Genomic DNA, 24,118 nt, shown 5'->3' on the forward strand with positions numbered 1-24,118 from the left:
TACTTTTTGTTTGCTTATCTAAAAAAAATGTATTATTTCTGTTCATAATTTAAGCTGCCATTCCAGGAGTGATAACAATTACTGAAATAAGAGGTATGGTCTCTGGTTTCCGAAATCAGATTTAATGAATAAATCTTTCTACCCGTGCCTCTGAGCCATTTTTTCTTGTTAGGTTTTTTCTTTTCTTTTTTTTTTGAGTAAAGTACTAGCTGGTTACTGTTGAATGAAGTAAAACAGACTTTTAACAGCTCATGGGTAATGTCTGAAAGGTAAAGTGACATAAGATAAATGTCTGTGTTCCACGCTGAAAATAGCAGAAGTCATATGGAACCAAGATTTAACTTAATTGACTCGTAATTTAATCCTGGTTTAAAAGTGGTCTGGCCTAATGAAAATTGTACTGTGATTTCATTTTGCACAATTAATACTAACAATGGAAAAATAAGAAGGTAAATGCCAGTTTCAATTGTGTAAACTGTAAATGCCAGTTTCAATTGTGTAAACGATTTATCTCTCAAAGTTTGTACATTTTTTAAAAACACATGTGTACTGAAAGAACATAATGGGTATTTTTCTGGATAATTGAATGTCCAAAAATACCAATCTTATAGCTATTTATAAGCATAAAACCAATTATGTTGTTTAGTTCTCAAGTTCAATGAAAAATTTAAATTTTTAAAAGAAAGTGTGTTTTTGAAAACAATAATTTAATTTCTGATTTTTTCCATTAATAGTCATTTAGTAGTAGAAGGATTTTAAGCTGTGAAGTTAGTACTTTTAAAAGGATTGATGTAACCTTCATCTGGAAACAGTTATAACTTAAACTTGGGAGATAAGTGGTTAAATTGTGAAATGTAGGCCCCCTAAATGTAAAGTAGGAAAAAAAAAATCTGTATGGTTATTTTCAATACCTAAAAGGAATGAACTTTGTACCAGTTATGGCTCCTTTGCTTTTCTGCTTGGCTTACAGTTTGAAATATAAATTGGTTACAAATCTTGAATTTAAACTAAATAGTTTGCATTAAAAAAAAAAAACACTCTACATTTCCTTTATAGAATGACAAATGTCCGTGTTTTGTGGTACTTGAGGGTTTTGAATAAGACTTGGAAAATTTCTGGTAAAGATAATGAACTTTATTTTGGGAAAAATGATGGAATACAAGTTTGGATGAATGAAAGCCAAAGAGATTCCTGGTTCCTTTTTAAAGAAGATAAAGTATCTGACAAATTTAGCAGATTGAGGATCACTAAGAAATATTAGTATAAACTATAACTCAATCTGCTAAATTTGTCAGTAGTTTGTTCTTTGCTTTTTCATACTTGTGATAAATTTTAAAAGATATCAGTTGTTTGCTACAATGTAGGCATATATGTAAGCAAGTTCAGTAATTATTTGAAAATTCAATGTTAACAGATTCCTGATGATAGTATGTAAAGGTATTGATACCCCATTCAGAATGCTGCATATGTTAATATGTAGACTGGCTTGGCATGGCCAGATAAAATATTTGCCAAAGTATTTAAACTTTTTCAACTCCTGTAATCACTGGATAGTTATATTTGACCCTTAGGTAGCCAAAGGAAATATCAGGGTCTTAGCTCTAATTGTTTTTTTTATATATATTAAAAAAAAATAAAATGTATATATAAATAAAAATAAACATTATACTTATATTTTTATTTATATATTTGAGAGAGAGAGAAAACAAGGAGAGGGGGAGGGTGAGGGAAACCACCGTGGACTCCCTGCTGAGCATGGAGCCTGACTTGGGTTGCCATCCTAGGACCTGGGATCATGACCTGAGCTGAAACCAGGGGGTCAGCTGCTTAACCAGTGGAACCAGCCAGGTGCCGCTAGAGATAGATACCTTCTTGAATTGTTTTAACTGATCAGTTTATCAGAAATGACTGGCTAAACAACACTTCATGTTAATATTCATTTAATATGAATAAACCTACTTGTTCTCACAGTTTGGCTAAGGTAACTTGCAACTGATTTGCTCTGTTCCAGAATGTTTTTGTATATGCTGATTTTACAATGTATGGCAGATAATCTAACTCTAGTTATAAATTATTACCTGTCCAAAACCTTGTTAAATTTGATACTAAGTTTAATCCCTTTTTAAAGTAAAAGTCTGGGGTGCCTGGGTGGCTCAGTGGGTTAAAGCCTCTGCCTTCGGCTCAGGTCATGGTCTTGGGATCGAGCCCCGCATCTGGCTCTCTGCTCAATGGGGAGCCTCCTTCCCCCTCTCCCTCTGTCAAATAAATAAATAAAATCTTAAAAAAAAAAATAAAATGAACTAAAAGTCTGCTTTATATTACTTTCTCTTCTGATTGGCAGTGTTTCAGAATCAGTTGAACAATGAATACACTTCGAGAATCTTATGAGATTATGTCCCATTGGTTTGTACTTACTGTTTTTCTTTTAGGTTGCAGTCTAAAGATAGAAAGAAGAAGGGAGGAAGGAAGGAAGGAGGAAAGACCTACTATAAAATTTCAGTGACAAGGAATATCAATTTCTTAACTTTTCTTTTTTTACTTTTAAGATAAAGATACAGATACCACCATGAAGGGGAATATGGATGAATTTGGCTTGCGAGACTCCTTGAGCGTTGCATCAACTGATTCCTTTGCTTCAGCTGCAGAGGTAGGACAGTGTGTTCCCAGGGAGAATTTCTCATTCTTTTTCACCCAGAGAGTACAGTTTTGCCACTGTGTTGTAATCTAGTAGCCATTTATATAGTATTTACTATGGGGTAGATAACCAGGTTACAATGATGATTGTAACATGAACATGAGTTTGCACAGGAACTAATAGTCTTTTCAGAGAGGTGAACATGTAAACACATACTTCAGAGGTACACTGTCATATACTGTGGATTATGGGTAAGGCATATAAATATCTTAATAGAAAGTAATATCTTACATCGGGACTCTTAAAAACATGTTTTGAGGGACGCCTGGGTGGCTCAGTGGGTTGGGCCTCTGCCTTCGGCTCAGGTCATGATCCCAGGGTCCTGGATCGAGCCCTGCATTGGGCTCTCTGCTCCGCAGGGAGCCTGCTTCTCCTTCTCCCTCTGCTTGCCTCTCTGCCTACTTGTGATCTCTCTCTGTCAAGTAAATAAATAAAATCTTTAAAAAATTTTTTTGATTCCTTAGCTTAGAAATTATACTTCTAGATTTTCTTTTGAAGATTTTATTTATTTATTTGACAGAGAAATCACAAGTAGGCAGAGAGGCAGGCAGAGAGGGGGGAAGCAGGCTCCCTGATGAGCAGAGAGTCCAATTCAGGGCTTGATCCCCAGGACCCTGGGATCATGACCTAAGCCGAAGGCAGAGGCTTTAACCCACTGAGCGACCCAGGTGCCCCTAGATATATTTTTTTAAAGATTATTTATTAGAGAACACTCAGTGGAGAGGGGAGAGGGAGAGAAAAACAAGCAGACTCCATACTGAGCAAGTGGGACTCTGTCTCATGACCCTCATATCAGAATCTGAGCAGAAACCAAAAAGAGTCAGTCAGTCAACTGATCGTGCCACCAAGGTGCCCCTAGGTATTTCTTTCCAGAAGGTGATTAGACTCAAAGATTTACATATAAAAATAATCACTATGGCATTTTAACAGTAAGGAAAACCTGGAAATAGTCTAATGCCAAATTATGGTGCATACATACTTTGAAATATTATAGTGCTGAAAACATGTTTCCATTTATTTTTTTATTTTTTAAAATATTTATTTATTTATTTGACAGAGAGAGACACAGTGAGAGAGGGAACACAAGCAGGGGGAGTGGGAGAGGGAGAAGAAACAGGCTTCCCACCGAGCTGGGAGCCCAATGCAGGGGTCGATCCCAGGGCTCTGGGATTAAGACCCAAGCCAAAAGCAGCCGCTTAACGAGTGAGCCACCCAGGTGCCCCATCCATTTATTTTTAATGACATGGGAGTATTTGTTAAATGAAAAGAATAGTATATAAAGCTTTATATAGAGAGTGTGGTTGTAATTTTGTGATAAAAAAACAGAAAAGAGGTGCCTGGGTGGCTCAGTGGGTTAAAACCTCTTCCTTTGGCTCAGGTCTCAGGGTCCTGGGATCGAGCCCTACATCAGGCTCTCTGCTTAGCAGGGAGCCTGCTTCTCTTTCTCTGCCTGCCTCTCCACCTGCTTGTGATCTCTGTCTGTCAAATAAATAAATAAAATCTTAAAAACAAAACAAAACCATAAAGCCCAGAAAACTATGTATGTAGTATATTGTGTGAGTATTTAGGCAAAGAAAAAAAGTCTAGATATAAATACACCATTGTGTAAACAACGGTGATCAATGAATTAAAAATTTATGGGTTATTTGTTTTCTACTAAGATTTAAATTTTGTATCTAAAGAGAATGTTTACAGCGTGCTTATCTTTTTATAATTTTTTCTACTTAAAATAGCTTTTAAAATCACATATGCCCAATTTTTCTTAGGAAAACGTTATTTTTATGGTAAATTTTGGATATTAATGCTTTTTTCATATAAGTAGTATCACATCAGCAATTCATGCTGTAGTGTAGAAAGCTTTAATATTCCAATACCTTGTATGTACCCTATGCCTTGATTTCTGCTTTTTAAATTTTAATTTTATTACTTTTTAAAGATTAAAAAAAAATTATTAGGGAGTGCAAGAGAGAGTGTGGTGGAGGGCAGAGGGAGAGAGAAAATCACAGGCCAGCTCCATGCTGAGTGTAGAGCCCTGTGTGGGGTTCTATCCCAGGACCCTGAGATCATGACCCAAGCCAAAATCAAGAAGCTGATGATCAACCAGCTGAGCCACCCAGGCACCCACTGCCTTTGTTAAAGCTGTACTGATCATAATCTTTTATCTTCTCAAGATTTTTCTTTATATGTATATGTATATTTTTGTTTTGCTTACAGTAGCATCTTCTGAAATGTTTGCATTTTCCCTTGTATTTTTATATTTTTAAGTTTGCAATAGATAAAATATTTTACAGAAAAGATATTCTCTTCCCTTTTACTATTTGATACAGACAGCTTTATCTTTCTGTTCTTTTTTAACATTTTCCCCAGCTTTATTGAGATATAATTGATATACGTGTATAAATTTAAGGTGTGCGATGTGATAATTTGCTACATATATATAGTGAATAATTACCATAGTAAGATTAATTAATATGTCCATCACCTCACAGGATTATATGTATATGGAGGGGGTGAGAATGTTCATATTTACTCTCTTAGCAACTTTCAAGTATGTAATACAGTATTGTTAACTATAGTTGCCATGCTGTGCAATAGATACCCAGGATTTCTTTGTCCTCTTACTGGAAGCTTGTACCCTTTGACCAACATCTCCCCACTTCCCTCACTCAGCCTCTGTCAACTGCCATTCTACTCTTTGATTCTATGGATTTAGCTTTTTCAAAAAGATTTCACATGTGAAATCTGTATTTGTCTTTCTCTGACTTACTTCACTTAGCATAATGCCTTTGAGGTCCATCCATATTGTTGCAAATGACAGGATTTCCTTATTTATCATGGGTGAATAATATACACACACACCCATATATTCATACACACATACACACCCATATACACACTACATCTTCTTTATATGTTTATTTGTAATTGGACATTTAGGTTATTTCTATATATTGGCTATTATGAATAATGCTGCAATGAACATGGCATATCTCACAATAGTGACTTCGTTTCCTTTGGATATATACCCACAAGTGGGATTGCTCAGATTATATGGTAGTTCTGTTTTAACTTTTGAGCAACTTCTGTATTGTTTTCCAAAGTAGCTATACCAGTTTATATTTCCATCAACTGTACACCAGGTTTCCCTATTATCCTTGTCCAGACCAGTATTTGTTTTTTCTTGTCTTTTTGATGATAACCCATTCTAGTAGATGTGAGGTGAAATCTTATTGTGGTTTTGATTTGTATTTCCCTGATTAGTGATGTTGAGCACATTTTCATGTACCTGTTGGCTATTTGTGTCTTGTTTGGAAAAATGTCTACTCAGGTCCTCTGTCCATTTTTTTAATTGGATTTTTCCATTACTCAGTTCTGTGGGTTCCTTATGTATTTTGGATATTAACTCCTTATCAAATAGATAGTTTACAGATATTTTCTCCCATTCGGTAAGTTACCTTTTCATTTTACTGATTGTTCTTTTGCTCAACAGAAAGTTTTCAGTTTGATGTAGTCCCACTTACTTATTTTTGCTTTTATTGCTTGTGATTTGGTGTTCTATCCAAAATATCATTGTCAAGACCAGTGTCAAAGAGCTTTTCCTTGTTATCTTTTAGCAGATACATGGTTTCAGGTTTTATGTTTAAGTCTTTTTCTTTTTCTTTTTTTTTAAGTAGGCTCCATGCCCAGTGTGGAGCCCAGTATGGGGCTTGAAATCACAACCCTGAAATCAAGACCTGACCTGAGATGAAAGGTGGGAGGCTTACCCAGTTGAGCCACCCAAGCATCCCTTACTTTTAAGTCTTTAGTTCATTTTGAGCTAATTTTCTGAGTGGTGTAAGATAGGTGTTCAAGTCATTCTTCTGCATGTGATTATCCAATTATCCCATCACTGTTTATTGAAGACTATTGTTTTCTCATTGAGTATTCTTGGGTCTCTTGTAAAATATTGGTGAGCCTAATATGCAAGGGTTTATTTTTAGGCTCTTGATTCTGTTATGCTGTTTTATGTGCCTCTTTTTATGCCAGTACTATACTGTGTAATTACTACAGCTTTGTAGTGTAGTTTGAAACCAGAAAGTGTGATGCCTCCAGTATTGTTCTTTCTCAGGATCACTTTGGCTCCTTGGGATCTCAAAAGATCCACAAATGGTTCCACACAAATTTTAAGATTGTTTTTTCTATTTCTGTGAAGAATGCCACTGTAATTTTGATAGAGACCACAACAAATCTAAAATGGCTTTATGGATTTTAACGATATTAAATCTTTAGATCCATGAACATGAAGATAATTTAACTTCAAGTGACAAGATACTTTCACTTATTTATTCACTTTAGTTTCTTCATCAAAGTTTTCAGTGTACAGATTTTCACCTCCTTGGTTAAATTTTTTTAAAAGATTGTATTTATTTATTTGACAGAGCACAAGCAGGGGGAGCAACAGAGGGAGAGGGAGAAGCAGGCTCCCCACTGAGCAAGGAGTGAGTGGCTCCCAGGACACTGGGATCATGATTCAAGGTGAAGGCAGATGCTAATTAAGCCACCCAGCGCCCCTCCTTGGTTAAATTTATTCCTAAGTATTTTGTTCTTTTTATTACTTTCTAAATGGGGTTGTTAATTTCTCCCTCTCTTTTTCTAAAATTTATATTAGTTTCAGATATACAATATAGTGATTCAACAATTCTGTACATTTGGACCATTTTGTTTTCATTTTCATTTGTCTCCATATAATTTTTGATTTCGTCTTTGGTGTCTTAGTTGACCCATTCATTGTTTAGTAGTGTGTTACTTTACCTCTGTGTATATTTGTGTTACTTCTGCATTTTTTCTTTCTTTCATTTTTTTTCTAGATTTTTTTAAAAAGCTTTTATTTATTTGACAGCAAGAGAGAGATCACAAATAGGAAGAGCAGCGGGCAAAGAGAGAGGGGGAAGCAGCCTCCCTGCTGAGCAGAGAGGCCGATGCGGGTCTCTATCCCAGGACCCCGAGATCATGACCTGAGCCAAAGGCAGAGGCTTAACCCACTGAGCCACCCAGGTGCCCCTTCCTAGATCTTTTTCTTATTGTTGATTTCTAGTTTCAGAATATTGTGGTTGGAAAAAATATATGTTATGACTGATTTTTAAAAATTTGTTGAAACAGGCTTATTTTGTGACCTAATAGGTGATCTGTTCTGGAGAATGTTCATGTGTACTTGGAAAGAATATACATTCTTCTGTTTTAGGATGGAACATTCTGAATATATCTGTTAGATCCATCTTTTCCAATGTGTTGTTGAAAGTCACTGTTTCCTTGTTTACTTTTTGGATCATCTATCCATTGATGTAAGTGGAGTGTTAAAGTTTCCTACTATTATTGTATTACTATTGATCACTTCATTTATGTTTGTTATTAGCTGCTTTTTATATCTGGGTGCTCCCATGTTGGGTGCATAAAAATTTACTATTGTTTTATCTTCTTTTTGAGTTGTTCCCTTCATGATTATATAGTGTCTTTCTTTTTTTCTTCTAACAATCTTTGTTTTATTTATTTTTTTTTAAAGATTTATTTATTTATTTATTTGACAGAGAGGGATCACAGGTAGACAGAGAGGCAGGCAGAGAGAGAGAGAGAGAGAGAGAGAGAGAAGCAGGCTCCCCGCTGAGCAGAGAGCCCGATGCGGGACTCGATCCCAGGACCCCGAGATCATGACCTGAGCCGAAGGCAGCGGCTTAACCCACTGAGCCACCCAGGCGCCCTAACAATCTTTGTTTTAAAGTCTATTTCGTTGGGGTGCTTGGGTAGCACAGTCAGTTAAGCATTTGACTCTTGGTTTTGCCTCAGGTCCTGATCTCAGGATCATGAAATTAAAACTCCCTCTTGGCTCCCATGCTCAGCACAGAGTCCATTTGAGATTCTCATTCCCTCTCCCTCTTCCCCTTCTGCTCATGCTCTCTCTCTCTTTCTCTCTCTCTCTCTAAAATAAATAAATAATTATTTTAGGGCACCTGGGTGGCTCAGTGGGTTAAAGCCTCTGCCTTAGGCTCAGGTCACAAACCCAGGGTCCTGCGATTGAGCCCCGCATTGGGCTCTCTGCTCAGTGGGGAGCCTGCTTCCCCCTCTCTCTGCCTGCCTCTCTGCCTACTTGTGATTTCTCTGTCAAATAAATAAATAAATAAAATCTTAAAAACATATTAAAAAAATAATAAAATAAATAAATAATTCTTTTAAAGTCCATTTCTTCTGGGGTACCTGACTGGCTTAGTCAGTAGAGCATATGATTCTTGATTCCAGGATCATGAGTTCAAACCCCTCTTTGGGCTTAGAACTTACTCTAAAAAAAATAGAGTCAGTTTTGTCCAGTGGAAGTATTGCTTGCCTGGTTTTTTCCCACTGCACTTTGCGTGATAAATAGCTCCTACATCCATTCACTTTCAACCTGAATGTATTTTTTGGTCTGAAATGAGTCTCTTATAGGCAGCATATAGATGGGTCTTGCTTTTTTTTATCCATCTTGTCAGCCTGCATAAGTATGTACTTACTACCATTTTGTTACTTATTTTATGGTTGTTTTGGTAGTACTTCTCTGTTCCTTTCTTCTTTTCCTCTTTTCTCTCATGGATTGCTGCTTTTATGTAGTGATATACTTGGATTCTATTCTCTATTTTTTTGCTTATGTATTTCTGGTTTTTGATTTGTAGTTACTGTTAGTTTTGTAATCACATCTTATGCATATAGTAGTCTATATTAAGTTGATGGTCACTAAAGTTTGAACCCATTCTTCTCTTTCCCCAGCATTTTAGGCATAGGGTTATATCATAGGTTATATCCTTTTATTTTGCGAGTCCCTTGACTGGTTTTTATAGGCATATTTATTTTTACTGTTTATGTGTTCCCTGCTTTTCTTTTCTTTTCTTGTCTTTTTTTTTTTTTTTTTAAGATTTTATTTATTTGACAGATCACAAGTAGGCAGAGAGGCAGGCAGAGAGAGAGAGGAAGAAGCAGGCTCCCTGCTAAGCAGAGAGCCTGATGCAGGGGGGCTCGATCCCAGGACCCTGAGATCATGACCCAAGCCGAAGGCAGAGGCTTTAACCCACTGAGCCACCCAGACGCCCCTACTTTTCTTATTCCTGCATATGGTCTTTCCACTCAAAGAGTCCCCTTTAACATGTCTTGTATGGCTGAGTTATGGTTATGAATTCTTTTAACTTTTGTTTGTCCGGGAACTCTTTATCTCCTATTCTGAATGATAGCCTTACTGGATAGATTATTCTTGGTTCCAGGTTTTTTTCTTTTTTCTTTTTTTTTCCTTCAGCACTTTGAATATATCATGGTACTCCCTCTGGCATGCAGAGTTTCTGGTGAAAAATCAGCTGATAGTCTTATGGGGTTTCCCTTGTATATAACTTTCATTTCCTTTTGCTGCTTTAAAAATTATCTCTTTATCTCTAGTTTTTGCCATTTTAATTATTGTGTATCTTGGTTTGGGCCTCCTTGAGAAGATCTTATTGGGGCTCTCTGTGCCTCCTGGATCTGGATGTTTGTTTCCTTCCCCAGATTCAGGAAGTTTTCAGCTATTATTTCTTCAAACACATTTATGCATTGTCTGCCCCCTTTTTTCTTTCTCTGTCTGGGATCCTTATAATGTAAATGTTACTATGCTTTATGGTGTTGCCAAGTTTCCCTTGTCTATTTTCATTTATTTTTATTATTTTTTCTCTCCTATTCAGCTTGATGGCTTTCCATTATTCTGTCTTCCAGGTCATTAATTTGTTCTTCTGCTTCCTCTAGTCTAGTATTTATTCCATTTGCTATATTTTTAGTTTCAGTTACTTAGTTCTTCATCTCTGATTTTTTGTTTTGTTTTGTTTTCTCTTTGTTGAGGGTCTCAGTGAGGTCCTCCATTCTTTTTCAAGTCCAGTGAGTATCTTTATGGCCATTACTTTAAATTCTCTTTCAGGCATATTACTTACCTCCATTTTGTTTAGCTCACTTGCTGTGATTTTGTCTTGTTCTTTCATTTGGAATATATTCCTCTGTGTCCTCATTTTGTCTAATTCTCTGCATATATTTTTATATCTAAGTCAGCTTTCTCTTTTGCCCTTAAAAATAGTAAGCTTGGGGCATCTGGGTGGCTCAGTGGGTTAAAGCCTCTGCCTTCGGCTCAGGTCATGATCCCAGGGTCCTGGGATCGAGCCCCGCATCGGGCTCTTTGCTCAGCAGGAAGCCTGCTTCCTCCCCTCTCTCTCTGCCTGCCTCTCTGCCTACTTGTAATCTCTGTCTGTCAAATAAAATAAATAAAATCTTAAAAAAAAATAGGAAGCTTATGAAAAAGAGGTCCAATGTCCTACAGTACAGTGTCCCCTATTCACTAGAACCTGCTTCAGGTGTGTCTCCTATGTGTGTTGTATGTGCCCTGCTTATGTGGCTGAGCCACTGTTGCCTTCAGTCCAGTTGTCTGAAGTGGCTCTCTTTGCCTGCTGTGGGCAGGGGGTGGTCCCTGTGTTTTTAGTGGGCCAGTTTGGGGCTGCCTTGGGCTTGAGTTGAGTCAGACCATGCATATGTCAGAGATGCAGTAGCACCAAACTGCAGGGTACTTTCCCTGTGCCCCAAAAAGCTTTCACTTTGGGGCAGTTCCTGCGGTCAGACATGGTATCTGTCCCCAGTCCACTGCTGGAGCCACATTTGGACTGTTGTATGTAGTTATTTTTCCTTCTCCCCAGGGCTGGAATCACTTTGGAGTGTTGCCCCTGTCAGGACTGCTTGCAGACTGCAAGGCTTACTGGATCAATTTGGATGGGCTCCATTCAAGTGTGTTTTGAAGGGGATAGGACCACAGGAGAAATCAGGGGCAGGGGTGGTGTGTTAGCAAGGTTTGTGCAGGTCTGCCATAAGAGGAGACTTGGAGGAAGGCCTCATTGAAGAGGGTGTGTCTGCAGGAGACCACTGGGGCAGGGTGAACTGTTAACAAGTTATTTGTCAAATATTAGTGTTTCACTGATTATTGGAGGTGTCTGTGTATCTAGGTTGGGTAGGGAAGGGAAATTGTGTTCGCCAGCTCCTTTGTTCCTGGAGAATTCTCCCAAAGATCCCTGTCCCGCCAGCGCATACTCTGACATTAGTAAACAAATCTCCCTCCTGGAATTTTTCAGATTGCGGCTTCTATGCTGTATCTCAGTGGGGCTCTTTGTTGTGGTGTCTCTTTAAGAGTGGGGACTCAGTTTCCTGTCACTCTGGCTCATACAGAACCAGATTTTTGCTGATTTTTGAAGTTCTAGGTGTTAAGCTCCACCAATTGTAAGAACTTGTAAAATTTGGATCAAAGCCTCTGGTTGTCTTACTCTGAAGGTTCAGGTGGCTCAGGTCCTTGGTATAAGGGTCTTTTTCTCTTCCCTCTCTGCACTGGTGGTGTCCTTACATCTCATGAACAGCCCTATGGGTCCATTTAGCTCCTCACCACACCTCTGTTCTTCCTACCCACTGTGATATGGCCCCTTCTCCACATTTAGCTTTGGAGAGCTTGTTCACCCAGTCTTCAGTCAGTTTTCAGGTTATTTACACTGATGTGAATATTATTTACTTGTATCCCTGGGTTGAAATGAGCTTAGGATCTTCTTACTCTGCCATGTTCCTCTTAATTTCTCTTTCTGATTGATTGTTGTAAGTATATAGAAATGCAACTAATTTTTATACATTGCTTTTGTTTCCTGCAACTTTACCAGATTTGTTTATGTTCTATCAGGTTTTTGGTGGTCTTTTAAGATTCTTTGTATATATGATCAAATCATGCGCAGACAGAGACAATTTTACTTTTTTCTTTCCAATTTGGATGCCTTTTTTTCCTTGTCTTGCCCGATAGCTCTGGCTAGAACTTCAGTGCTATGTTGAATAGGAGTGGTGAGAATGGGCACTCTTATTTTGGTCTTAGGGGAAAAGCTTTCAGTCTTTCATTGTTGAGTATGATACTAACTATGACTTGTCATATATGGCCTTTATTGTATTGAGGTACATTTTTTCTGTGCCATATTTGAGAGTTTTTAACATAAAAGGATGTTCTATTTTGTCAAATACTTTTTATCTTTCTGTTCTGTAGATACTTGTGTCCTAGATGACTTGTAAGAATTGCTACTCACTTTGCATTTTCCTGCTGTGAGGGATGATATATACCTAATTGCTCCAGTTTCTTTATAATATGCAACTTTAAAAAATATTTTGACAAGTGTTCATTATACTTACTTTGTTGTTTAAGTTACAGAGGTTTGATAAAAAGATTCTTTATGGAAAACAAAATACATGAAAACCACAAGAAGGACTCAGTATTTGAGAAACATCTTAGGAATGCTTCTTAGGGTATAAATGTATGATCTTGGAATGTGAATGTTCCAAAATAAGTTCTTTTCTAAGAAATGTTTGTTAAATTATTTTTAATTGCATTTATTATATGCCAGATACTTAAAGTAGGCAAAACTATTTTAATGAAGAAAGTTATTAAGAAAATAAGATCTGAACTCCTTGGGAAGTTAAACAATTTGTGAAGATTTGAAAGATTTACTCAGAATTACCAGAAAGATTTCTTCCCTATTTAGATTAAAGAAATCCTGGCATAGGCTTTTTTCTAAGCCAGGTCCGTCATTTGTGAAAGTGATTAACAAGATTTTCCTATATAAGCTTTGCCAAACATTGGTTTGGAACTACAGTCTCTTTTCTCTGAAAAGTCTTTTTTAAATAATAGCTTTACTGAGAAATAGCTCACATGCTATAAAATTCACTTTTTAAAAGTGTACACTTTTTTAGCTGTGTTACCAAGAACACATTTCTACTTCCAGAACATTTTTATCACCCCAAGAAGAAACCCCGACCTATTAGTAATCACACTCTGTTCTCTCTTGTCCCCCCTCCACCCTAGTACTGATCTACCTCTGTGTCTCTATGGATTTGCCTATTCTGTACATTTCATATAAATAGAATCATACAATATGTAACCTTTTGGTTTTGATATCCTTTCACTTAGCATAGTATTTTCAAGTTCTGAAAGGTCTTTTAAATGTTAGGATACTGCTGCAGTTAGTGCTTCTAGCTCTCCCATCTGTTAAAGAGATTGTCATTTAATAGGTAGAAACTAATACTGCGAAGAGTAATTTTTAGCTGTGGATTCAGTTTTTCTTAGAATTAACACTGCAGCATGTGTATGTGTTTAATATATAAATTATAGGGTGCTCTTTGAATAGAAAATATTAGGGGGCACCTGGGTGGCTCAGTTTGTTAAGTGTCAGACTCTTTTTTTTTTTTTTTTTTTTTAAGATTTTAGTTATTTGTTTGAGAGAGAGCGAGCATGCATGTGCATGCATGAGCAAGCTGGAGTGGCAGAGGGAAAGGAAGATGACTTCGCACTGAGCAGGGGGCTTGATAAGGGTTCAATCCCAGGACCCTGAGATCATGACCTGAGTAGAAGGCAGACACTTACCAGGCATCCAGGCCTAAGTGTTCAACTCTTGATTTAGGCTCAGGTCATGATCTCAGGGTCATGAGATTGGACCCCCATTGGCCTCTGCACTGGGCATGGATTTGGCTTCAGATTTTCTCTCCCTTTAAAAAAAAAAAAAAAAAAGGAGAAAATGTTACTTCCAGTAAATGGAAGCTTGAAAAAATTTTTTTATTTTTTCTGATCTTCATTTTTTAACAAAATTTATTTATTTATTTATTTATTTTTAAATCTTTTATTTTTTATGAACATATTTTTATCCCCAGGGGTACAGGTCTGTGAATCACCAGGTTTACACACTTCACAGCACTCACCAAAGCACATACCCTCCCCACTGTCCATAATCCCACCGGTTTCTCCCAAACCCCCTCCCCCCAGCAACCCTCAGTTTGTTTTGTGAGATTAAGAGTCACTTATGGTTTGTCTCCCTCCCAATCCCATCTTGTTTCATTGATTCTTCTCCTACCCACTTAAGCCCCCATGTTGCATCACCACTTCCTCATATCAGGGAGATCATATGATAGTTGTCTTTCTCTGCTTGACTTATTTCGCTAAGCATGATACGCTCTAGTTCCATCCATGTTGTCGCAAATGGCAAGATTTCATATCTTTTGATGGCTGCATAGTATTCCATTGTGTATATATACCACATCTTCTTGATCCATTCATCTGTTGATGGACATCTAGGTTCTTTCCATAGTTTGGCTATTGTGGACATTGCTGCTATAAACATTCGGATGCACGTGCCCCTTTGGATCACTACGTTTGTATCTTTAGGGTAAATACCCAATAGTGCAATTGCTGGGTCATAGGGCAGTTCTATTTTCAACATTTTGAGGAACCTCCATGCTGTTTTCCAGAGTGGCTGCACCAGCTTGCATTCCCACCAACAGTGTAGGAGGGTTCCCCTTTTCTCCGCATCCTCGCCAGCATCTGTCATTTCCTGACTTGTTTATTTTAGCCATTCTGACTGGTGTGAGGTGATATCGCATTGTGGTTTTGATTTGTATTTCCCTGATGCCGAGTGATATGGAGCACTTTTTCATGTGTCTGTTGGCCATCTGGATGTCTTCTTTGCAGAAATGTCTGTTCATGTCCTCTGCCCATTTCTTGATTGCATTATTTGTTCTTTGGGTGTTGAGTTTGATAAGTTCTTTATAGATTCTGGACACTAGTCCTTTATCTGATATGTCGTTTGCAAATATCTTTTCCCATTCTGTCAGTTGTCTTTTGATTTTGTTAACTGTTCCTTTGCTGTGCAAAAGCTTTGGATCTTGATGAAATCCCAATAGTTCATTTTTGCCCTTGCTTCCCTTGCCTTTGGCGTTGTTCCAGGAAGATGTTGCTGTGGCTGGGGTCGAAGAGGTTGCTGCCTGTGTTCTCCTCAAGGATTTTGATGGATTCCTTTCGCACATTGAGGTCCTTCATCCATTTTGAGTTTATTTTCGTGTGTGGTGTAAGGAAATGGTCCAATTTCATTTCTCTGCATGTGGCTGTCCAATTTTCCCAGCACCATTTATTGAAGAGGCTGTCTTCTTTCCATTGGACATTCTTTCCTGCTTTGTCTAAGATTAGTTGACTGTAGAGTTGAGGGTCTATTTCTGGGCTCTCTATTCTGTTCCATTGATCTATGTGTCTGTTTTTGTGCCAGTACCATGCTGTCTTGATGATGACAGCTTTGTAATAGAGGTTGAAGTCCGGAATTGTGATGCCACCAACGTTGGCTTTCTTTTTCAATATTCCTTTGGCTATTCGAGGTCTTTTCTGGTTCCATATAAATTTTAGAATTATTTGTTCCATTTCTTTGAAAAAGATGGATGGTACTTTGATAGGAATTGCATTAAATGTGTAGATTGCTTTAGGTAGCATAGACATTTTCACACTATTTATTCTTCCAATCCAGGAGCATGGAACATTTTTCCATTTCTTTGTGTCTTCCTCAATTTCTTTCATGAGTACTTTATAGTTTTCTGAGTATAGATTCTGTGTCTCTTTGGTTAGGTTTATTCCTAGGTATCTTATGGTTTTGGGTGCAATTGTAAATGGGATTGACTCCTTAATTTCTCTTTCTTCTGTCTTGCTGTTGGTGTAGAGAAATGCAACTGATTTCTGTGCATTGATTTTATATCCTGACACTTTACTGAATTCCTGTATAAGTTCTAGCAGTTTTGGAGTGGAGTCTTTTGGGTTTTCCACATATAGTATCATATCATCTGCGAAGAGTGATAATTTGACTTCTTCTTTGCCGATTTGGATGCCTTGTTGTCTGATTGCTGAGGCTAGGACCTCTAGTACTATGTTGAATAGCAGTGGTGATAATGGACATCCCTGCCGTGTTCCTGACCTTAGCGGAAAAGCTTTCAGTTTTTCTCCATTGAGAATGATATTTGCGGTGGGTTTTTCATAGATGGCTTTGATGATATTGAGGTATGTGCCCTCTATCCCTACACTTTGAAGAGTTTTGATCAGGAAGGGATGCTGTACTTTGTCAAATGCTTTTTCAGCATCTATTGAGAGTATCATATGGTTCTTGTTCTTTCTTTTATTGATGTGTTGTTTCACATTGACTGATTTGCGGATGTTGAACCAACCTTGCAGCCCTGGAATAAATCCCACTTGGTCGTGGTGAATAATCTTTTTAATGTACTGTTGAATCCTATTGGCTAGTATTTTGTTGAGTATTTTCACATCTGTATTCATCAAGGATATTGGTCTATAGCTCTCTTTTTTGGTGGGATCCTTGTCTGGTTTTGGGATCAAGGTGATGCTGGCCTCATAAAATGAGTTTGGAAGTTTTCCTTCCATTTCTATTTTTTGGAACAGTTTCAGGAGAATAGGAATTAGTTCTTCTTTAAATGTTTGGTAGAATTCCCCCGGGAAGCCGTCTGGCCCTGGGCTTTTGTTCGTTTGGGGATTTTTAATGACTGTTTCAATCTCCTTACTGTTATGGGTCTGTTCAGGCTTTCTATTTCTTCCTGGTTCAGATGTGGTAGTTTATATGTTTCTAGGAATGCATCCATTTCTTCCAGATTGTCAAATTTATTGGCATAGAGTTGCTCATAGTATGTTCTTATAATAGTTTGTATTTCTTTGGTGTTAGTTGTGATCTCTCCTCTTTCATTCATGATTTTATTTATTTGGGTCCTTTCTCTCTTCTTTTTGATAAGTCGGGCCAGGGGTTTATCAATTTTATTAATTCTTTCAAAGAACCAGCTCCTAGTTTCATTGATTTGTTCTATTGTTTTTTTGGTTTCTATTTCATTGATTTCTGCTCTGATCTTTATGATTTCTCTTCTCCTGCTGGGCTCAGGGTTTCTTTCTTGTTCTTTCTCCAGCTCTTTTAGGTGTAGGGTTAGGTTGTGTACCTGAGACCTTTCTTGTTTCTTGAGAAAGGCTTGTACCGCTATATATTTTCTTCTCAGGACTGCCTTTGTTGTGTCCCACAGATTTTGAACCGTTGTATTTTCATTATCATTTGTTTCCATGATTTTTCTCAATTCTTCTTTAATTTCCCGGTTGACCCATTCATTCTTTAGAAGGATGCTGTTTAGTCTCCATGTATTTGGGTCCTTTTCAAACTTCCTTTTGTGGTTGAGTTCTAGCTTTAGAGCATTGTGGTCTGAAAATATGCAGGGGATGATCCCAATCTTTTGATACCGGTTGAGTCTTGATTTAGGACCGAGGATGTGATCTATTCTGGAGAATGTTCCATGTGCACTAGAGAAGAATGTGTATTCTGTTGCTTTGGGATGAAATGTTCTGAATATATCTGTGATGTCCATCTGGTCCAGTGTGTCGTTTAAGACCTTTATTTCCTTGCTGATCTTTTGCTTGGATGATCTGTCCATTTCAGTGAGGGGAGTATTAATGTCCCCTACTATTATTGTATTATTGTTGATGTGTTTCTTTGATTTTGTTATTAATTGGTTGATATAGTTGGCTGCTCCCACGTTGGGGGCATTGATATTTAAAATTGTTAAATCTTCTTGTCGGACAGACCCTTTGAGTATGATATAGTCTCCTTCCTCATCTCTTATTATAGTCTTTGGCTTAAAATCTAATTAATTTGATATAAGGATTGCCACTCCTGCTTTCTTCTGATGTCCATTAGCATGGTAAATTCTTTTCCACCCCCTCACTTTAAATGTGGAGGTGTCTTCGGGCTTAAAATGAGTTTCTTGGAGGCAACATATAGATGGGTTTTGTTTTTTTACCCATTCTGATACCCTGTGTCTTTTGACAGGGGCATTTAGCCCATTCACATTCAGGGTAACTATTGAGAGATATGAATTTAGTGCCATTGTATTGCCTGTAAGGTGACTGTTACTGTATATGGTCTCTGTTCCTTTCTGATCTACCACTTGTAGGCTCTCTCTTTGCTTAGAGGACCCCTTTCAATATTTCCTGTAGAGCCGGTTTGGTGTTTGCAAATTCTTTCAGTTTTTGTTTGTCCTGGAAGCTTTTAATTTCTCCTATTTTCAATGATAGCCTAACTGGATATAGTATTCTTGGCTGCATGTTTTTCTCGTTTAGTGCTCTGAAAATATCATGCCAGCTCTTTCTGGCCTGCCAGGTCTCTGTGGATAAGTCAGCTGCCAATCTAATATTTTTACCATTGTATGTTACAGACTTCTTTTCCCGGGCTGCTTTCGGGATTTTCTCTTTGTCACTGAGACTTGTAAATTTTACTATTAGGTGACGGGGTGTGGGCCTATTCTTATTGATTTTAAGGGGCATTCTCTGAACCTCCTGAATTTTGATGCTCGTTCCCTTTGCCATATTGGGGAAATTGTCCCCAATAATTCTCTCCAGTATACCTTCTGCTCTCCTCTCTCTTTCTTCTTCTTCTGGAATCCCAATTATTCTAATGTTGTTTCGTCTTATGGTATCACTTATCTCTCGAATTCTCCCCTCGTGGCCCAGTAGCTGTTTGTCCCTCTTTTGCTCAGCTTCTTTATTCTCTGTCATTTGGTCTTCTATATCACTAATTCTTTCTTCTGCCTCATTTATCCTAGCAGTGAGAGCCTCCATTTTTTTATTGCACCTCATTAATAGCTTTTTTTATTTCAACTTGGTTAGATTTTAGTTCTTTTATTTCTCCAGAAAGGGCTTTTATATCTCTCGAGAAGGTTTCTCTAATATCTTCCATGCCTTTTTCGAGCCCGGCTAGAACCTTGAGAATTGTCATTCTGAACTCTAGATCTGACATATTACCAATGTCTGTATTGATTAGGTCCCTAGCCTTTGGTACTGCCTCTTGTTCTTTTTTTTGTGTTGAATTTTTTCCGTCTTGTCATTTTGTCCAGATAAGAGTATATGAAGGAGCAAGTAAAATACTAAAAGGGTGGCAACAACCCCAGGAAAATATGCTTTAACCAAATTAGAAGAGATCCCAAATTGTGAGTGGAGAGAAAGGGGATAAAAAGAGGTTCAAAAAGGAAGAAAGAAAAAAAAAGAAAAGAATTAAAAGAAAGAAAACAAGAAAAATGTAAAAAGGAAAAAATATATATATTGGATAAACTAGTTAAAAATCGTTAAAAAAGAAAAAGGTAAAAGTTAAAAAAAAAATTTACCAGAAGGCGAGAAAAAAAAAAAATGAAAAAGAAAAAAATTAAATTAACTGCAATACTAAAAAAAATCACAAGGCAAAAGCCATGAGTTTCGTGCTTTGCTTTCTCCTCCTCTGGAATTCTGCTCTCCTTGGTATTGAAACCGCACTCCTTGGTAGGTGAACTTGGTCTCGGCTGGATTTCTTGTTGATCTTCTGGGGGATGGGCCTGTTGTAGTGATTCTCAAGTGTCTTTGCCCCAGACGGAATTGCATCACCCTTATCAGGGGCCGGGGTGAGTAATCCGTTCCGGTTTGCTTTCAGGAGGTTTTGTTCCCTGAGCGCTTTCCGTAGAGTTCCGGAGGACGGGAATACAAATGGCGGCCTCCTGGTCTCCGGCCCAGAGGAGCCGAGAGCCCAGGGCCCCACTCCTCAGTGCGCCCTCAGAGAACAGTGCCAGTTACTCCCATCTGCCTGACCTCCGGCCACGCTCTGAGCTCACCGAACCTGCGACCGGTTCAAGGTAACACCGAGCTGTGAGCTTACTGTTGGTTCTTTCTCTGTAGCCGGCTTTCCCTTTCCAATACCCGCAAGCTCTGCGACACTCAGACACCCCCGATCCTTCTGTGATCCTGCGGGACCTGAGGCCATGCTGACCCCGAGGAGGCTTCGCCCCGATTTAGCCTCTGGAGCGATGTCCCTCAGCGGAACAGACTTTTAAAAGTCCTGATTTTGTGCGCTGTTGCTCCACCGCTTGCCGGGAGCCGCCCCCCCCCCCGCCCCGGGGTCTATCTTCCCATCGCTTTTGATTCACTTCTCCGCAGGTCCTACCTTTCAGAAAGTGGTTGTTTTTCTGTTTCCAGAATTGCTGTTCTTATTCTCTTCGATCTGCCGATGGATTTTCAGGTGTTTGCAATCTTTAGATAAGCTATCTAGCTGATCTCCAGCTAGCTGAAGTAGTCTCAGCCTGCTACTTCTCCGCCATCTTGACTCCTCAAAATTTTATTTGAGAGAGAGTGCAAGTGCAATAGCATGGGGTGGGGGAGGGGAAGAGAGAATCTCAAGCAGACTCCCCACTTAGCTTGGAGCCAGATGTGGGGCTTGATCCCATAACCCCGAGATTATAATCATAGCAAAACCAAAAGTCTGGCACTCAACTGATTAAGCCACCCAGGCATCCCGTGAAAAGCTTTCAATACCCACCTCTGACTTGATAGCACTTGTTGATAACAATCCAAAATAATATACTAATTATAATATGCAAAATGACAAGGATAAATATTTATAATGATAATAATCTGAAAAGGGAGAGCTGTATCTGCCATTTAATATTTAATATTTCTATTTCCTGAATTATTTCCTTCCTCTGGGGTCAGTTTTGTCTATTTTGGGCTCTCATTCTTGTACTGATGGTTTCCTTTTCAAATTCGAAAGCTTAATTGGTGACTAGACTAGTTAATATTCTTAGATAGAGTGCATGGGTTTGCATGTCTTTCCCATGAACAGGAGACTAACTATACTTGGTTTATTTCTTTGAGGTCTGTTGATTGATAGGCTTTTCTTTAGGATAGTGATCTGGAAATAGCCTAGTAGGCAGGGTACAGCTCCATAAAGAATGAAAAAGGCCTTATTTGGTGGAGGGAGAAGGGACAGAAAGAGAGAGAGAATCCCAGGCAGGCTCCACACCCAGAATGCAAAGTCCAATGTGGGGCTCAATCCCCCCACTCAAAATACTAATGATCATGATGATCATGACAGACCTGAGCTGAAATCAAGAGTCTGTTGCTTAACTGACCAAGCCACCTGGGTACCCTGAGGATAATTTTTAAAGGGAAATGTTATCTGGTTGAGAATTTGTTTTTTCTATAAGCTATCCTCCTGTTCAGGGATGAAAGGGAAAGAGCAGGAATTAGAATGTGGGACCACTATAGTTGTTTGGACACAGACTTTCATTTAACCTTTCATTTTTTTTTTAAAGATTTTATTTATTTATTTGACAGAGAGATCACAAATAGGCAGAGAGGCAGGCAGAGAGAGAGGAGGAAGCAGGCTCCTTGCTGAGTAGAGAACCTGATGTGGGGCTCGATCCCAAGACCCTGAAATCATGACCTGAGCTGAAGGCAGAAGCTTAACCCACTGAGCCACCCAGGCGCCCCTAACTTCCCATTTTTAATCCCTCTTCTTCACTCCTGTCACATACCTGCCTACTCCAAGCCTGGTGTCTTTGAGACTCTGCTTAGCAAATGTCTCTCTCTTGACTATATCGCCTGTTAAGTATATTTTAACAGGACTATGGGTTTCCTCATCATTTACATCTCTCCACACTCTTTCATTTGTTTTCTAGTTTCTGGAAATTTGTGTGTCTTTCTTTTGCTGTTGTATTGTTTCCACTATTATATTAGTTATCCGTTATTGTATAATAATTACCCAGAACTTACTGTCTTAAGACAAAAATAAAACTCAGGTGTGGACTTGGGGCTAGGGCTAAAGCTGTGAGGAACCCCCAGGCCCTCAGGGGCATGTCCTGGATAGCAGGATTCTGTGCCCTAACTGGGGGGTTAATCCTGGGTGTCCTTGATTTCCTGGGGATTAAGTTGGGCAGAGGGCATATATTTTAGCATTAATCTAGTAGTTAGAGCCTTCTAAATCCTGGGAGCCCCACACTGGCCTCTAATGAAGCCTTGAGTGTTTTGGAGGTTATTTTTTTAAAGTTCAAATTTTATAGGATAGTTTTTTGGAAATGAGAATTCAGTCCTAATGGCTAATTCAGGGAACCCTTTGTTTTGGTATTTAATTCTGAACCTGCATATATTAGGTAGGGAGTGTCTCTTGGTCTAAGCTAGCCTACCAAAAGCAGCTGACCATCTTTCAAAATAAGGGAGTCTTGCTTGGAGAAATTAGCAAGGAGAAGCTCCCGCTCCCGCAAGAATGTTTGTCTGGGCCTCAGGATGGCCAGGGAGGCCATTGAAGGCATCTGTAGTGACAAGAAATGCCCCTTTATTGGCAAGATCTTGTTTGGTGTTGTAACCAAGATGAAGATGCTGGGGACTGTTGTCATCGGCCAAGACTACCTTCACAACATCCAGAAGTTCAACTGCTTTGAGAAGTACAGTAAGAATATTTCTGTATACTTGTCCTACTTCCTTAGAGACGTTAAGATCAGTGATGTAGTCACAATCAAGTGTTGGCCCTTGAGCAAACCACGTGCTTTAACGTGCTCAAGGTCAGCTAAGCCACTGGCACCAGGAAGCAGTTGCAAAATTGTGAGACTGGACTCGTGCCCAGTCCCCCAAACAAAGCTATTTTCCCATTCAAAAACAATAGTTAACATTTATTATATCATCGGGGCGCCTGGCTGGCTTAGTGGGTTAAAGCCTCTGCCTTTGGCTCAGGTCATGAATCCAGGGTCCTGAGATCGAGCCCCACATCAGGCTCTCTGCTCAGTGGGGAATCTGCTTCCCTTCCTCTCTGCCTGCCTCTCTGCCTACTTGTGATCTCTGTCTGTCAAATAAATAAATAAAATCTTAAAAAAAAAAACATTTATGGGATGCCTGGGTGGCTCAGTGGGTTGAGCCACTGTCTTCGGCTCGGGTCATGGTCCCAGGGTCCTGGGATCGAGCCCCAAATCGGGCTCTCTGCTCAGCAGGGAGCCTGCTGCCTCCTCTCTCTGCCTGCCTCTCTGCCTGCTTGTCACCTCTCTCTGTCAAATAAATAAATAAAATATTAAAAAAAAAACATTTATTATATCATCATTTTTGAAGGTCAGGAATTTGGACGTGGCTTAAGAGGGTGGTTGGGCTTGGTGTTTTTTTGTGAAGTTGTGATCAAGTATATTGGCCGGGGCTATAGTCATATGAAGGTTTGACTGGAGCTGGAGAATCTCTTCCCAAGACAGCACACTTAAAGCATGTTGGTGCTACCTGTTGTTGGAAGACCTAAGTTGCTTACCACATGGACTTCTCTGTAGGACTGCTTTAGTGTTATCACAACATGGTACCTGGGCTTCCCCCAGAGGAAGTGATACAAGAAGAGTGAGAGCAATGCAGTGACTATTGATGACCTAGTCTCAGAATTCACACTCATTATTTCTGTAGTATGCTATTGATTACACAGGTTGGCGCTCTTCAGTGTAGGACGAGGCATGAGTACCAGAAAGAGAGAGTCATTGAGGGCCATTTTGGAGGGTGGTTATTGAGGATTTATTTCCTTTATAATTTCTTTTCTTTTAGTGAGATAAGGGAATATTGTCAGCCTGCTTTCTTTAACTGTAAATCCTATTTACAATTTGAGGAGGTGGGTTTCAAAGGAAAATGTAAACATGTAAAAAAAAGTCCATGTTAAAATGGAACTTAGCCTATTTCATGATCCTATTTTGGGACTTTGGACATATCTTTCATGGTTGTTCAGAGCCTTGAAA

The 24,118-nt window shown here is 38.8% G+C and overlaps 1 protein-coding gene across 2 annotated transcripts in view; it reads left to right on the forward strand.

Annotated features, from left to right (window-relative positions):
• The window catches only part of MIGA1 (mitoguardin 1), a 104,255-nt gene that overhangs the window by 60,851 nt on the left and 19,286 nt on the right, over positions 1 to 24,118 (forward strand). For both annotated transcript variants that reach the window (XM_045064745.1, XM_045064746.1), the window contains exon 8: positions 2,547 to 2,647. In XM_045064745.1, the coding sequence (XP_044920680.1) occupies positions 2,547 to 2,647 (101 nt within the window). The remainder of the gene's footprint in view (positions 1 to 2,546; positions 2,648 to 24,118) is intronic.

The sequence above is a fragment of the Mustela putorius genome, unplaced genomic scaffold (assembly GCF_011764305.1).
Source record: "Mustela putorius furo isolate JIRA1106 unplaced genomic scaffold, ASM1176430v1.1 tig00003853_pilon_pilon_pilon, whole genome shotgun sequence".
Taxonomy (NCBI): domain Eukaryota; kingdom Metazoa; phylum Chordata; class Mammalia; order Carnivora; family Mustelidae; genus Mustela; species Mustela putorius.